Source organism: Gobius niger (assembly GCF_951799975.1).
Source record: "Gobius niger genome assembly, contig: SCAFFOLD_32, whole genome shotgun sequence".
In the NCBI taxonomy this organism is placed as follows: domain Eukaryota; kingdom Metazoa; phylum Chordata; class Actinopteri; order Gobiiformes; family Gobiidae; genus Gobius; species Gobius niger.
Genome location: NW_027639254.1, coordinates 347501 through 364430, shown reverse-complemented (window position 1 = coordinate 364430; position 16930 = coordinate 347501). Strand labels below are relative to the sequence as shown.

The following is a 16930-nucleotide window of genomic DNA, read 5'->3' as shown; positions in this document are numbered from 1 at the left end:
TGTATGTGGGAAGTTGTTTCCTGTTGAATAAATCGAGTGTGGCCGGTCCCCAGCAGGGGGCGCCTCAGTGTCAACCACACACGGTTCAGGAACAAAAGACCGAGAAGAGATTTCACTTTTTTGTTCCTTTTCCTGCTTTTTGCTTTTTGCTTTAAACAATTAAAAAACAAATTTGTTTCTGTGATTTTTACGGCCGTGTTTCTGAAATGAGGAAAACATTATTTATTGTTAGAACCAATAGGTGTGTTTAAGATGAAGTGGCCTCGATTCCAGACGAGACCAGGCGGTGGCGTCAGAGGGCGGAGAAAGGCGCCTCGAATCAAGGCAGACACATCTCAGCCCCGAGAACAGGGAGGAGCCTCAGGTCACGCAGCGTCTCGCGTTTGTTACAAAGTTTGGGATTAAAACTATTGTTAAAGTTTGTGAACACATTTCTGCTTCTCTCACACACCAGACAAATCGCCCCAACACTACAGCTAAAATAACAGACTCTCCTCTTACAGTTTAGGATTAGAATAATAAGCATATGCTTATTTAAATGTAGGCCATATGTTGAACACACGGCACTTTCTGTCAAATATGAAGCATTTCTGCAGATTTAAGTAGATCTTAGTGATGAGAAAAAAGGAGGCAGAGGCTGCGGAGTGTCAGGGCAACACGTCTCTGATCTAAACACAACTCATATCCAATCACCTGTCAGTCTCTAGGTGTGTTTGAGATGAGCCAGACGGACGCAGTTTTGACAGCCGACTGCAGACGCACGGTGCCGGTTAGATTTCTGTCCGACTTGCTCCAGACGGGCTCTGATGTCACGGGCTCGTGGGGCACGGAAAGATCGTGAGACCCCAACGAGAGCAGCCGACTTGATCAGCCGCTGCATCTCTCCAGAGGAACTGCAGCGGCTCCACGGCCCCGTGCATGACGGGAAAACGCCCACCTGTCCTCACGCTCAGGTGATTGGATACGAGTCTGCTGTGATCAGAAACGTGCTCCTCGCCCCCTCCCCTCTCCTCTTTAGATCTGAACAAATAAACTATGACTGAAACTATTAAAGTTTTGTATCGCCCCTAAAATAGAGCTCATGTTTGATGCTTTTCAGAACAAATTAATGATTTAAAAGGACGTATTTTATCTCACAAACTTGAACAAACAAACGAATGGGAAAGTTTTCTCTGATGAAGAATTATGTCTCTGGAGTAAAGGAAACAGAGCAGGAGGTGAAGGACTTTTATTTAGGATAAACTTTAAATGAACGCGATATCTGAACGAGAAGCTGCGTGATCTGAGGCCGCTCTCGTTGTTCTCTGCATGTGGAGGGTCGGATTGGCTTCAGACTTTTTTTCTCCGCCCCCGTTGCGCCGGCTACTCTCGCCGATCATCCAGGCGAGCCGCAACGGCATCTTAAACACACCTTCTGTCAGCAAACGTGTTTACGGCACTTCATTTCCCACAAGCCCTTTGGCTTTTGTAGTTCAGGCAGCCGAGCGAGGCGGAGAAAAGCAACTTTGCTCGCCGCCCCAAGGCGCTCCAGCCGCCTCGATCTCACGAGAATATGGGCACCGTCGCACAGGTGCCGTCAGAGCGATTCTGACCGGCTGCACCGCTCGCCTGCAGCGCCTCACTCATCTTAAACACACCTATTGACAACAGGATCAGGAAGTAAAACAGGAACATGTGTTTCAGGCTTCCTGTTCTCGCCGTGACCATGTGACCATGTGACCATGTGACCATGAGACCATGTGACCATGTGACCATGTGACCATGTGACCATGTGACCATGAGACCATGTGACCATGTGACCATGTGACCATGAGACCATGTGACCATGTGACCATGTGACCATGAGACCATGTGACCATGTGACCATGAGACCATGTGACCATGAGACCATGTGACCATGTGACCATGTGACCATGAGACCATGTGACCATGTGACCATGTGACCATGTGACCATGTGACCATGTGACCATGAGACCATGTGACCATGAGACCATGTGACCATGTGACCATGTGACCATGTGACCATGAGACCATGTGACCATGTGACCATGAGACCATGTGACCATGTGACCATGTGACCATGAGACCATGTGACCATGTGACCATGAGACCATGAGACCATGAGACCATGAGACCATGAGACCATGTGACCATGTGACCATGTGACCATGAGACCATGTGACCATGTGACCATGAGACCATGTGACCATGTGACCATGTGACCATGTGACCATGAGACCATGAGACCATGTGACCATGTGACCATGTGACCATGTGACCATGTGACCATGAGACCATGTGACCATGTGACCATGTGACCATGTGACCATGAGACCATGTGACCATGTGACCATGTGACCATGAGACCATGTGACCATGAGACCATGTGACCATGAGACCATGAGACCATGAGACCATGAGACCATGTGACCATGAGACCATGAGACCATGAGACCATGTGACCATGTGACCATGTGACCATGAGACCATGTGACCATGTGACCATGAGACCATGTGACCATGTGACCATGAGACCATGTGACCATGAGACCATGAGACCATGAGACCATGAGACCATGTGACCATGTGACCATGTGACCATGTGACCATGTGACCATGAGACCATGTGACCATGTGACCATGTGACCATGAGACCATGTGACCATGTGACCATGTGACCATGTGACCATGTGACCATGTGACCATGAGACCATGTGACCATGTGACCATGAGACCATGTGACCATGTGACCATGAGACCATGTGACCATGTGACCATGTGACCATGTGACCATGAGACCATGTGACCATGAGACCATGTGACCATGTGACCATGAGACCATGTGACCATGTGACCATGAGACCATGTGACCATGTGACCATGAGACCATGTGACCATGAGACCATGTGACCATGAGACCATGTGACCATGTGACCATGTGACCATGTGACCATGTGACCATGTGACCATGAGACCATGAGACCATGTGACCATGTGACCATGTGACCATGTGACCATGAGACCATGTGACCATGTGACCATGAGACCATGTGACCATGTGACCATGTGACCATGTGACCATGTGACCATGAGACCATGAGACCATGTGACCATGTGACCATGTGACCATGTGACCATGAGACCATGTGACCATGTGACCATGTGACCATGTGACCATGTGACCATGTGACCATGTGACCATGTGACCATGAGACCATGTGACCATGTGACCATGTGACCATGAGACCATGTGACCATGTGACCATGAGACCATGAGACCATGAGACCATGAGACCATGTGACCATGTGACCATGTGACCATGTGACCATGAGACCATGTGACCATGTGACCATGTGACCATGTGACCATGTGACCATGAGACCATGTGACCATGAGACCATGTGACCATGTGACCATGTGACCATGTGACCATGTGACCATGAGACCATGTGACCATGTGACCATGAGACCATGAGACCATGAGACCATGAGACCATGTGACCATGTGACCATGTGACCATGAGACCATGTGACCATGTGACCATGAGACCATGTGACCATGTGACCATGTGACCATGAGACCATGAGACCATGAGACCATGAGACCATGAGACCATGTGACCATGAGACCATGTGACCATGAGACCATGTGACCATGAGACCATGTGACCATGAGACCATGTGACCATGAGACCATGAGACCATGAGACCATGTGACCATGAGACCATGAGACCATGTGACCATGTGACCATGTGACCATGAGACCATGTGACCATGTGACCATGAGACCATGTGACCATGTGACCATGTGACCATGAGACCATGAGACCATGTGACCATGTGACCATGTGACCATGAGACCATGTGACCATGTGACCATGTGACCATGTGACCATGTGACCATGTGACCATGTGACCATGAGACCATGAGACCATGTGACCATGTGACCATGAGACCATGTGACCATGTGACCATGTGACCATGAGACCATGTGACCATGTGACCATGTGACCATGAGACCATGTGACCATGTGACCATGAGACCATGTGACCATGAGACCATGAGACCATGTGACCATGAACGTCCATGAAGTCGTGCATTAATAAAGTCTGTTCCTGATTCTGTCCATGTGAAACAAAAATTGACCCAGACTTTTCAGAATCACAAACATTTTATTGCTTTTGTCAGTGAACGGTTTTACAAACATTTGCTTCAGTGGAAAAACATGAAACATGAAACCACAGGAGCAGAAACACCAGAGTCTTGGTCAGTCCCGTGTGGTTTAACCTCTTAACCCCCGCCTGAACTGAGGATCTGTTTCCTCACAGCACATTTTTTATTCCATCATTTTTTTGTTGGGTTTTCATCTCATTTTTGTAACTTTTGTCATTTTTTTGTCAATTTTTTGTCAATTTCTTGGGACATTATTGCCACTTTGTCACATTTGTCATTTTTTTTGTCATTTTTGTCACATTTTTGTCAAATTTTTCGTAATTTTTTTCGTAATTTTTTTTTTCCATTTTTTTGTCAATTTTTTTGTCATTTTTTTGTCAATTTTTTCGTCGTTTTTTTGTCATTTTTTTGTCAATTTTTTGTGACATTTTTGCTACTTTTTCATCCATTTTCATCAAAGTTTTCTCCATTTTTTGTCACATTTCCATCCTTGTTTTCGTCTCAGTTCTGTTGCTACAGCTTTTTTCCAGAAGCTTTTGGATTGGGGTAAAGCTGCAGAAAACGTGCTCGGTTCAGGTGGGGGTTAAGGGGGGGGTCAGGAGACGTGGGCCTCCTCGGGGGACCTCCTCGGGGGACCTCCTCGGGGGACCTCCTCGGGGGGCCTCCTCGGGGGGCCTCCTCGGGGGGCCTCCTCGGGGGACCTCCTCGGGGGGCCTCCTCGGGGGACCTCCTCGGGGGACCTCCTCGGGGGGCCTCCTCCGTCGCTCCTGCAGGTCGAACAGGGCGAGTCCTGAGGGGAGACTTTTGCAGCGGCGCAGAGGAAACTCCCTGCACAAAGACAGCACGTTTAAAGGAGACGCTCTGTCATTCACAACACGAGTCTCACCTGAGGCCTGGCTCCGCCCCCTCGCCACCCCGGCTCGAGTTGAACGCTGAGAACAGCCGGCTCACGTCTCCGGGCAGCTCCATCAGACGCTCCACCAGCCTGTGAGAGACTTCAGGTCATTACTGAGGCTACGGCCCCGCCCGGAAGGGGTTTCCCCGGAGTCCAGGGGGGGCTGACCTCTGAGGGAGGGAGAGGTACGACTTCAGCTGAGACAGGAGGCCAGAGGGGGCGCCGGCGAGTCTGCAGGAGCCACACAGGACTGCAGAGAGAGAGAGAGAGACTTCAGCTGAGACAGGAGGCCAGAGGGGGCGCCGGCGAGTCTGCAGGAGCCACACAGGACTGCAGAGAGAGAGAGAGAGAGAGAGAGAGAGAGACTTCAGCTGAGACAGGAGACCAGAGGGGGCGCCGGCGAGTCTGCAGGAGCCACACAGGACTGCAGAGAGAGAGAGAGAGGTGAGACTTCAGCTGAGACAGGAGACCAGAGGGGGCGCCGGCGAGTCTGCAGGAGCCACACAGGACTGCAGAGAGAGAGAGAGAGAGACTTCAGCTGAGACAGGAGACCAGAGGGGGCGCCGGCGAGTCTGCAGGAGCCACACAGGACTGCAGAGAGAGAGAGAGAGAGACTTCAGCTGAGACAGGAGACCAGAGGGGGCGCCGGCGAGTCTGCAGGAGCCACACAGGACTGCAGAGAGAGAGAGAGAGGTGAGACTTCAGCTGAGACAGGAGGCCAGAGGGGGCGCCGGCGAGTCTGCAGGAGCCACACAGGACTGCAGAGAGAGAGAGAGAGAGAGACTTCAGCTGAGACGTCAAATTTTTATCACATTTTTGTCATTTTTTTTTCAATTGTTTGTAATTTTTTTGTCGTTTTTTGTCGTTTTTTGTCAATTTTTTGTCATTTTTTTGTCATTTTTTGTCGGTTTTTTTGGTCATTTTTTGTCAAATTTGTGTCATTTTTTGTCATTTTTTTGTCATTTTTTGTCTTTTTTTCAACAGTTTGTAATTTTTTGTCGTTTTTTCGTCCATTTTTTGTAATTTTTTTCTCATTTTTTTGTCAATTTTTTGTCATTTTTTGTAAAAATTTTGTCATTTTTTCTCATTTTTTTCTAATTTTTTCGTCAATTTTTTCTCATTTTTTTCTAATTTTTTCGTCAATTTTTTGTCATTTTTTTTGTCATTTTTTGTCGTTTTTTGTCGTTTTTTGTCCTTTTTTTGTCATTTTTTTGTCATTTTTTGTCATTTTTTTGTCATTTTTTGTCATTTTTTGTCATTTTTTGGTCAATTTTTTGTCATTTTTTGTCATTTTTTGTCATTTTTTGTCATTTTTTGTCAATTTTTTGTATTTTTTTTGTCAATTTTTTGTATTTTTTTTGTCATTTTTTTGTCGTTTTTTTGTCGTTTTTTGTAAAATTTTTGTAATTTTTTTGTCATTTTTTGTCATTTTTTTGTAAGACTTCAGCTGAGACAGGAGACCAGAGGGGGCGCCGGAGAGTCTACAGGAGCCACACAGGACTGCAGAGAGAGAGAGAGAGAGAGACTTCAGCTGAGACAGGAGACCAGAGGGGGCGCCGGCGAGTCTACAGGAGCCACACAGGACTGCAGAGAGAGAGAGAGAGAGAGAGAGAGAGACTTCAGCTGAGACAGGAGGCCAGAGGGGGCGCCGGCGAGTCTACAGGAGCCACACAGGACTGCAGAGAGAGAGAGAGAGAGAGACTTCAGCTGAGACAGGAGACCAGAGGGGGCGCCGGCGAGTCTACAGGAGCCACACAGGACTGCAGAGAGAGAGAGAGAGAGAGACTTCAGCTGAGACAGGAGGCCAGAGGGGGCGCCGGCGAGTCTACAGGAGCCACACAGGACTGCAGAGAGAGAGAGAGAGAGAGAGAGAGAGACTTCAGCTGAGACAGGAGACCAGAGGGGGCGCCGGCGAGTCTACAGGAGCCACACAGGACTGCAGAGAGAGAGAGAGAGAGACTTCAGCTGAGACAGGAGACCAGAGGGGGCGCCGGCGAGTCTACAGGAGCCACACAGGACTGCAGAGAGAGAGAGAGAGAGAGACTTCAGCTGAGAAATTTTTTGTCATTTTTTGTCAAATTTTTGTCATTTTTTTGTCATTTTTTGTCAATTTTTTGTCATTTTTTTGTCATTTTTTGTCATTTTTTTTGTCATTTTTTTTGTCATTTTTTTATCACATTTTTGTCATTTAAAAAAAAAACTTTGTTACATTTTTGTCAATTTATTTTATTTTTTTGGTCAATTTTTTATCCAATTTTTATCAAATTTTTGTCATTTTATGTCACATTTTGTCACATTTTTGTCATTTTTTTGTCATTTTTTGTCAAATTTTTGTCATTTTTTTGTCAATTTTTTATCACATTTTTGTAATTTTTTTGAATTTGTTTTGTAATTTTTTGTCAATTTTTTGTCATTTAAAAAAAAAAACTTTGTTACATTTTTGTCAATTTATTTTATTTTTTTGATCATTTTTTGTCATTTTTTTGTCCATTTTTTGTCACTTTTATGTCATTATTTTGTCAATTTTTTATCACATTTCTGTCATTTTTTATCACATTTTTGTCATTTTTTGGTCAATTTTTTTTCATTTTTTTGTAATTTTTTTATCACATTTTTGTAATTTTTTGTCACATTTTAGTAATTTTTTTGGTCATTTTTTGTGAATTTTTTGTCATTTTTGAATCAAATTTTTGTAATTTTTTTGTAATTTTTTTAATCATATTTTTGTCATTTAAAAAAAAAAAAAACTGTTACATTTTTGTCAATTTATTTTATTTTTTTGGTCAATTTTTTATCAAATTTTTATCAAATTTTTGTCATTTTATGTCACATTTTGTCACATTTTTGTAATTTTTTTGTCACATTTTTGTAAGACTTCAGCTGAGACAGGAGACCAGAGGGGGCGCCGGCGAGTCCTCCCCCCCTCCTCACCCGCTCTGCCCCCCCTCCTCACCCGCTCTGCCCCCCCTCCCCCCCCTCCTCACCCGCTCTTATCTCCGCCGGCAGCTTCTCGGTGAGTCTCGGGTCGAGCCACGCGTGATGTTCCCGCCTCCTCGTCTCCCATTGGTCGGCTTGAATCTCTCCCTGCTCTGATTGGTCTTCACTCCTAAACAGATGTTCCCATTCGCAACACGGGGTCCGCGGCCCCGGCTCTGGCCCCTCCCCGTCCGGCAGCAAACCTAAAGCGGGACCAGGAGGAGACGAATCACCAAAACATTTCATTTTTTACCTTTAATAAACTTCATCAGACGACTTTAATCTCTCACCGTTTTCCTGCAGGAACCGGAGAGCGTCTGTGAACCCGCCCTGGCAGACCCGGGCCAGAACCTGGAACACAGGACCCGGAGAAGACCCGGTGAAGACCCGGTAAAGACCCAGTAAAGACCCAGTGAAGACCCGGTAAAGACCCGGTAAAGACCCGGTAAAGACCCGGTAAAGACCCAGTGAAGACCCGGTAAAGACCCGGTAAAGACCTGGTAAAGACCCGGTAAAGACCAAGTAAAGACCCAGTAAAGACCCGGTAAAGACCCAGTAAAGACCTGGTAAAGACCCAGTAAAGACCTGGTAAAGACCCAGTAAAGACCAAGTAAAGACCCGGTAAAGACCCTGTAAAGACCCGGTAAAGACCCGGTAAAGACCCGGTAAAGACCAAGTAAAGACCTGGTAAAGACCTGGTAAAGACCCAGTAAAGACCTGGTAAAGACCCAGTAAAGACCCAGTAAAGACCTGGTAAAGACCCAGTAAAGACCAAGTAAAGACCCGGTAAAGACCCTGTAAAGACCCGGTAAAGACCCGGTAAAGACCCGGTAAAGACCCAGTAAAGACCTGGTAAAGACCCAGTAAAGACCCAGTAAAGACCCGGTAAAGACCCTGTAAAGACCCGGTAAAGACCCGGTAAAGACCCAGTAAAGACCTGGTAAAGACCCAGTAAAGACCCAGTAAAGACCCGGTAAAGACCCTGTAAAGACCCGGTAAAGACCCGGTAAAGACCCAGTAAAGACCCGGTAAAGACCCGGTAAAGACCTGGTAAAGACCCAGTAAAGACCAAGTAAAGACCCGGTAAAGACCCGGTAAAGACCCAGTAAAGACCCGGTAAAGACCCAGTAAAGACCCGGTAAAGACCCGGTAAAGACCAAGTAAAGACCCAGTAAAGACCCAGTGAAGACCCAGTAAAGACCCAGTAAAGACTCAGTAAAGACCCGGTAAAGACCCGGTAAAGACCCAGTAAAGACACGGTAAAGACCCGGTAAAGACCCAGTAAAGACCCAGTAAAGACCCAGTGAAGACCCGGTAAAGACCCGGTAAAGACCTGGTAAAGACCCGGTAAAGACCCGGTAAAGACCCGGTAAAGACCCGGTAAAGACCCGGTAAAGACCTGGTAAAGACCTGGTAAAGACCCGGTAAAGACCCGGTAAAGACCCAGTAAAGACCCGGTAAAGACCCGGTAAAGACCCGGTAAAGACCCAGTAAAGACCCGGTAAAGACCCAGTAAAGACCCGGTAAAGACACGGTAAAGACCTGGTAAAGACCCAGTAAAGACCCGGTGAAGACCCGGTAAAGACCCGGTAAAGACCCGGTAAAGACCCAGTAAAGACCCAGTAAAGACCCAGTAAAGACCCAGTAAAGACCCGGTAAACACCCGGAGAAGACCCGGTGAAGACCCGGTGAAGACCCGGTAAAGACCCAGTAAAGACCCGGTAAAGACCCAGTAAAGACCCGGTAAACACCCGGAGAAGACCCGGTGAAGACCCGGTAAAGACCCAGTAAAGACCCGGTAAAGACCCGGTAAAGACCCGGAGAAAACCCGGTAAAGACCCGGTAAACACCCTGTAAAGACCCGGTAAAGACCCGGTAAAGACCCAGAAAAGACCCGGTAAAGACCCGGTAAAGACCCGGTAAAGACCCAGAAAAGACCCGGTAAAGACCCGGTAAAGACCCGGTAAATACCCGGTAAAGACCCAGAAAAGACCCGGTAAAGACCCGGTAAAGACCCGGTAAAGACCCGGTAAAGACCCGGTAAAGACCCGGTAAAGACCCGGTAAAGACCCAGTAAAGACCCGGTAAAGACCCGGTAAAGACCCAGAAAAGACCCAGTAAAGACCCGGTAAAGACCCAGTAAAGACCCAGTGAAGACCCGGTAAAGACCCGGTAAAGACCCTGTAAAGACCCAGTAAAGACCCAGTAAAGACCCAGTAAAGACCCGGTAAAGACCCAGTAAAGACCCAGTAAAGACCCAGTAAAGACCCGGTAAATACCCGGTAAAGACCCAGAAAAGACCCGGTAAAGACCCAGTAAAGACCCAGTAAAGACCCAGTAAAGACCCAGTAAAGACCCAGTAAAGACCCGGTAAAGACCCAGTAAAGACCCGGTAAATACCCGGTAAAGACCCAGTAAAGACCCAGTAAAGACCCAGTAAAGACCCAGTAAAGACCCAGTAAAGACCCAGTAAAGACCCAGTAAAGACCCAGTAAAGACCCAGTAAAGACCCAGTAAAGACCCGGTAAATACCCGGTAAAGACCCAGTAAAGACCCAGTAAAGACCCAGTAAAGACCCAGTAAAGACCCAGTAAAGACCCAGTAAAGACCCGGTAAAGACCCAGTAAAGACCCGGTAAATACCCGGTAAAGACCCAGAAAAGACCCGGTAAAGACCCAGTAAAGACCCAGTAAAGACCCAGTAAAGACCCAGTAAAGACCCAGTAAAGACCCGGTAAAGACCCAGTAAAGACCCGGTAAATACCCGGTAAAGACCCAGTAAAGACCCAGTAAAGACCCAGTAAAGACCCAGTAAAGACCCAGTAAAGACCCAGTAAAGACCCAGTAAAGACCCAGTAAAGACCCAGTAAAGACCCAGTAAAGACCCGGTAAATACCCGGTAAAGACCCAGTAAAGACCCAGTAAAGACCCAGTAAAGACCCAGTAAAGACCCAGTAAAGACCCAGTAAAGACCCGATAAAGAACCAGTAAAGACCCAGTAAAGACCCAGTAAAGACCCAGTAAAGACCCGGTAAATACCCGGTAAAGACCCAGTAAAGACCCAGTAAAGACCCAGTAAAGACCCAGTAAAGACCCAGTAAAGACCCAGTAAAGACCCAGTAAAGACCCGGTAAAGACCCAGTAAAGACCCAGTAAAGACCCAGTAAAGACCCAGTAAAGACCCAGTAAAGACCCGGTAAAGACCCAGTAAAGACCCAGTAAAGACCCAGTGAAGACCTTGTAAAGACCCGGTAAAGACCCAGTAAAGACCCAGTAAAGACCCGGTAAAGACCCGGTAAAGACCCGGTAAAGACCCAGTAAAGACCCAGTAAAGACCCGGTAAAGACCCTGTAAAGACCCAGTAAAGACCCAGTAAAGACCCAGTAAAGACCCAGTAAAGACCCTGTAAAGACCCAGTAAAGACCCGGTAAAGACCCGGTAAAGACCCGGTAAAGACCCGGTAAAGACCCGGTAAAGACCCAGTAAAGACCCAGTAAAGACCCGGTAAAGACCCGGTAAAGACCCAGTAAAGACCCGGTAAAGACCCGGTAAAGACCCAGTAAAGACCCAGTAAAGACCCAGTAAAGACCCGGTAAAGACCCGGTAAAGACCCGGTAAAGACCCAGTAAAGACCCAGTAAAGACCCGGTAAAGACCCGGTAAAGACCCAGTAAAGACCCGGAGAAGACCCGTTAAAGACCCGTTAAAGACCCGGTAAAGACCCGGTGAGGACCCAGTAAAGACCCAGTAAAGACCCAGTAAAAGACCCGGTAAAGACCCAGTAAAGACCTAGTAAAGACCTAGTAAAGACCCAGTAAAAGACCCAGTAAAGACCCGGTAAAGACCCGGTAAAGACCCGGTAAAGACCCAGTAAAGACCCGGTAAAGACCCAGTAAAGACCCGGTAAAGACCCAGTAAAGACCCAGTAAAGACCCAGTAAAGACCCAGTAAAGACCCAGTAAAGACCCAGTAAAGACCCAGTAAAGACCCGGTAAAGACCCAGTAAAGACCCGGTAAAGACCCAGTAAAGACCCGGTAAAGACCCAGTAAAGACCCAGTAAAGACCCGGTAAAGACCCAGTAAAGACCCGGTAAAGACCCAGTAAAGACCCGGTAAAGACCCGGTAAAGACCCGGTAAAGACCCAGTAAAGACCCAGTAAAGACCCAGTAAAGACCCTGTAAAGACCCGTTAAAGACCCGTTAAAGACCCGGTAAAGACCCGGTGAGGACCCAGTAAAGACCCAGTAAAGACCCAGTAAAAGACCCGGTAAAGACCCAGTAAAGACCCAGTAAAGACCCGGTAAAGACCCGGTAAAGACCCGGTAAAGACCCAGTAAAGACCCAGTAAAGACCCGGTAAAGACCCGGTAAAGACCCAGTAAAGACCCGGTAAAGACCCGGTAAAGACCCGGTAAAGACCCGGTAAAGACCCGGTGAAGACCCGGTAAAGACCCGGTAAAGACCCGGTAAAGACCCGGTAAAGACCCAGTAAAGACCCGGTAAAGACCCGGTAAAGACCCGGTAAAGACCCGGTAAAGACCCGGTAAAGACCCAGTAAAGACCCGGTAAAGACCCGGTAAAGACCCAGTAAAGACCCGGTAAAGACCCAGTAAAGACCCGGTAAAGACCCGGTAAAGACCCGGTAAAGACCCGGTAAAGACCCGGTAAAGACCCAGTAAAGACCCAGTAAAGACCCGGTAAAGACCCGGTAAAGACCCAGTAAAGACCCGGTAAAGACCCGGTAAAGACCCGGTAAAGACCCGGTAAAGACCCAGTAAAGACCCGGTAAAGACCCAGTAAAGACCCGGTAAAGACCCGGTAAAGACCCGGTAAAGACCCAGTAAAGACCCAGTAAAGACCCGGTAAAGACCCAGTGAAGACCCGGTAAAGACCCGGTAAAGACCCAGTAAAGACCCAGTAAAGACCCGGTAAAGACCCGGTAAAGACCCAGTAAAGACCCAGTAAAGACCCAGTAAAGACCCGGTAAAGACCCAGTAAAGACCCGGTAAAGACCCAGTAAAGACCCGGTAAAGACCCAGTAAAGACCCGGTAAAGACCCGGTAAAGACCCAGTGAAGACCCGGTAAAGACCCGGTAAAGACCCAGTAAAGACCCGGTAAAGACCCGGTAAAGACCCAGTAAAGACCCGGTAAAGACCCGGTAAAGACCCAGTAAAGACCCAGTAAAGACCCGGTAAAGACCCGGTAAAGACCCAGTAAAGACCCAGTAAAGACCCAGTAAAGACCCAGTAAAGACCCAGTAAAGACCCAGTAAAGACCCAGTAAAGACCCGGTAAAGACCCGGTAAAGACCCAGTAAAGACCCGGTAAAGACCCGGTAAAGACCCGGTAAAGACCCGGTAAAGACCCGGTAAAGACCCAGTAAAGACCCGGTAAAGACCCGGTAAAGACCCAGTAAAGACCCGGTAAAGACCCGGTAAAGACCCGGTAAAGACCCGGTAAAGACCCGGTAAAGACCCAGTAAAGACCCGGTAAAGACCCAGTAAAGACCCAGTAAAGACCCAGTAAAGACCCGGTAAAGACCCAGTAAAGACCCAGTAAAGACCCAGTAAAGACCCAGTAAAGACCCAGTAAAGACCCAGTAAAGACCCAGTAAAGACCCAGTAAAGACCCGGTAAAGACCCAGTAAAGACCCGGTAAAGACCCAGTAAAGACCCGGTAAAGACCCAGTAAAGACCCGGTAAAGACCCAGTAAAGACCCAGTAAAGACCCTGTAAAGACCCGGTAAAGACCCAGTAAAGACCCGGTAAAGACCCGGTGAAGACCCGGTGAAGACCCGGTAAAGACCCGGTAAAGACCCGGTAAAGACCCAGTAAAGACCCAGTAAAGACCCAGTAAAGACCCAGTAAAGACCCAGTAAAGACCCAGTAAAGACCCGGTAAAGACCCAGTAAAGACCCAGTAAAGACCCAGTAAAGACCCGGTAAAGACCCAGTAAAGACCCAGTAAAGACCCGGTAAAGACCCGGTAAAGACCCGGTAAAGACCCAGTAAAGACCCAGTAAAGACCCAGTAAAGACCCGGTAAAGACCCGGTAAAGACCCAGTAAAGACCCAGTAAAGACCCAGTAAAGACCCGGTAAAGACCCAGTAAAGACCCAGTAAAGACCCGGTAAAGACCCGGTAAAGACCCGGTAAAGACCCAGTAAAGACCCAGTAAAGACCCAGTAAAGACCCAGTAAAGACCCAGTAAAGACCCGGTAAAGACCCAGTAAAGACCCAGTAAAGACCCGGTAAAGACCCGGTAAAGACCCGGTAAAGACCCAGTAAAGACCCAGTAAAGACCCAGTAAAGACCCAGTAAAGACCCGGTAAAGACCCAGTAAAGACCCAGTAAAGACCCAGTAAAGACCCGGTAAAGACCCAGTGAAGACCCGGTAAAGACCCGGTAAAGACCCAGTAAAGACCCGGTAAAGACCCGGTAAAGACCCGGTAAAGACCCAGTAAAGACCCGGTGAAGACCCAGTAAAGACCCGGTAAAGACCCGGTAAAGACCCGTTAAAGACCCAGTAAAGACCCAGTAAAGACCCAGTAAAGACCCGGTAAAGACCCGGTAAAGACCCAGTAAAGACCCGGTAAAGACCCAGTAAAGACCCAGTAAAGACCCAGTAAAGACCCGGTAAAGACCCGGTAAAGACCCAGTAAAGACCCAGTAAAGACCCAGTAAAGACCCAGTAAAGACCCAGTAAAGACCCGGTAAAGACCCAGTAAAGACCCAGTAAAGACCCAGTAAAGACCCAGTAAAGACCCGGTAAAGACCCGGTAAAGACCCAGTAAAGACCCAGTAAAGACCCAGTAAAGACCCAGTAAAGACCCAGTAAAGACCCAGTAAAGACCCAGTAAAGACCCAGTAAAGACCCAGTAAAGACCCAGTGAAGACCCGGTAAAAACCCGGTAAAGACCCAGTAAAGACCCAGTAAAGACCCGGTAAAGACCCGGTAAAGACCCAGTAAAGACCCAGTAAAGACCAAGTAAAGACCCAGTAAAGACCCGGTAAAGACCCGGTAAAGACCCAGTAAAGACCCGGTAAAAACCCGGTAAAGACCCAGTAAAGACCCAGTAAAGACCCGGTAAAGACCCAGTAAAGACCCAGTAAAGACCCGGTAAAGACCCGGTAAAGACCCGGTAAAGACCCGGTAAAGACCCAGTAAAGACCCAGTAAAGACCCGGTAAAGACCCGGTAAAGACCCGGTAAAAACCCGGTAAAGACCCAGTAAAGACCCAGTAAAGACCCGGTAAAGACCCAGTAAAGACCCAGTAAAGACCCAGTAAAGACCCAGTAAAGACCCAGTAAAGACCCAGTAAAGACCCAGTAAAGACCCAGTAAAGACCCGGTAAAGACCCGGTAAAGACCCGGTAAAGACCCAGTAAAGACCCAGTAAAGACCCGGTAAAGACCCGGTAAAGACCCGGTAAAGACCCGGTAAAGACCCGGTAAAGACCCGGTAAAGACCCAGTAAAGACCCGGTAAAGACCCAGTAAAGACCCGGTAAAGACCCGGTAAAGACCCGGTAAAGACCCGGTAAAGACCCGGTAAAGACCCGGTAAAGACCCGGTAAAGACCCGGTAAAGACCCGGTAAAGACCCGGTAAAGACCCGGTAAAGACCCGGTAAAGACCCAGTAAAGACCCGGTAAAGACCCGGTAAAGACCCAGTAAAGACCCGGTAAAGACCCGGTGAAGACCCGGTAAAGACCCGGTAAAGACCCGGTGAAGACCCGGTAAAGACCCGGTAAAGACCCGGTAAAGACCCGGTAAAGACCCGGTAAAGACCCGGTAAAGACCCGGTAAAGACCCGGTAAAGACCCGGTAAAGACACAGTAAAGACCCAGTAAAGACCCGGTAAAGACCCGGTAAAGACCCAGTAAAGACCCAGTAAAGACCCAGTAAAGACCCGGTAAAGACCCGGTAAAGACCCGGTAAAGACCCGGTAAAGACCCGGTAAAGACCCGGTAAAGACCCAGTAAAGACCCAGTAAAGACCCGGTAAAGACCCGGTAAAGACCCGGTGAAGACCCAGTAAAGACCCGGTAAAGACCCGGTAAAGACCCGGTAAAGACCCGGTAAAGACCCGGTAAAGACCCGGTAAAGACCCGGTAAAGACCCAGTAAAGACCCAGTAAAGACCCGGTAAAGACCCGGTAAAGACCCGGTGAAGACCCAGTAAAGACCCGGTAAAGACCCGGTAAAGACCCGGTGAAGACCCAGTAAAGACCCAGTAAAGACCCTGTAAAGACCCTGTAAAGACCCGGTAAAGACCCTGTAAAGACCCTGTAAAGACCCGGTAAAGACCCGGTAAAGACCCAGTAAAGACCCAGTAAAGACCCGGTAAAGACCCGGTAAAGACCCAGTGAAGACCCGGTAAAGACCCAGTAAAGACCCAGTAAAGACCCTGTAAAGACCCTGTAAAGACCCGGTAAAGACCCAGTAAAGACCCAGTAAAGACCCGGTAAAGACCCGGTAAAGACCCAGTGAAGACCCGGTAAAGACCCAGTAAAGACCCGGTAAAGACCCAGTAAAGACCCGGTAAAGACCCAGTAAAGACCCAGTAAAGACCCGGTAAAGACCCAGTAAAGACCCGGTAAAGACCCGGTAAAGACCCGGTAAAGACCCGGTAAAGACCCGGTAAAGACCCAGTAAAGACCCGGTAAAGACCCAGTAAAGACCCGGTAAAGACCCGGTAAAGACCCAGTAAAGACCCAGTAAAGACCCAGTAAAGACCCGGTAAAGACCCGGTAAAGACCCGGTAAAGACCCGGTAAAGACCCGGTAAAGACCCAGTAAAGACCCAGTAAAGACCCAGTAAAGACCCAGTAAAGACCCGGTAAAGACCCAGTAAAGACCCGGTGAAGACCCGGTAAAGACCCAGTAAAGA

General features: G+C 48.1%; 1 protein-coding gene across 1 annotated transcript in view; it reads right to left on the bottom strand.

The window, feature by feature from the left end:
- Nucleotides 1-4750: 4750 nt before the first annotated feature.
- Nucleotides 4751-16930, bottom strand: part of LOC306982688 (patatin-like phospholipase domain-containing protein 2) — a gene marked incomplete at both ends in the record, with an annotated part of 19371 nt that continues 7191 nt past the window's right edge. Inside the window, 5 exons of the mRNA XM_079583154.1 lie at nt 4751-5006; nt 5065-5163; nt 5242-5323; nt 8058-8252; nt 8340-8400. Coding sequence (XP_079439280.1) covers nt 4751-5006; nt 5065-5163; nt 5242-5323; nt 8058-8252; nt 8340-8400 — 693 coding nt within the window. The remainder of the gene's footprint in view (nt 5007-5064; nt 5164-5241; nt 5324-8057; nt 8253-8339; nt 8401-16930) is intronic.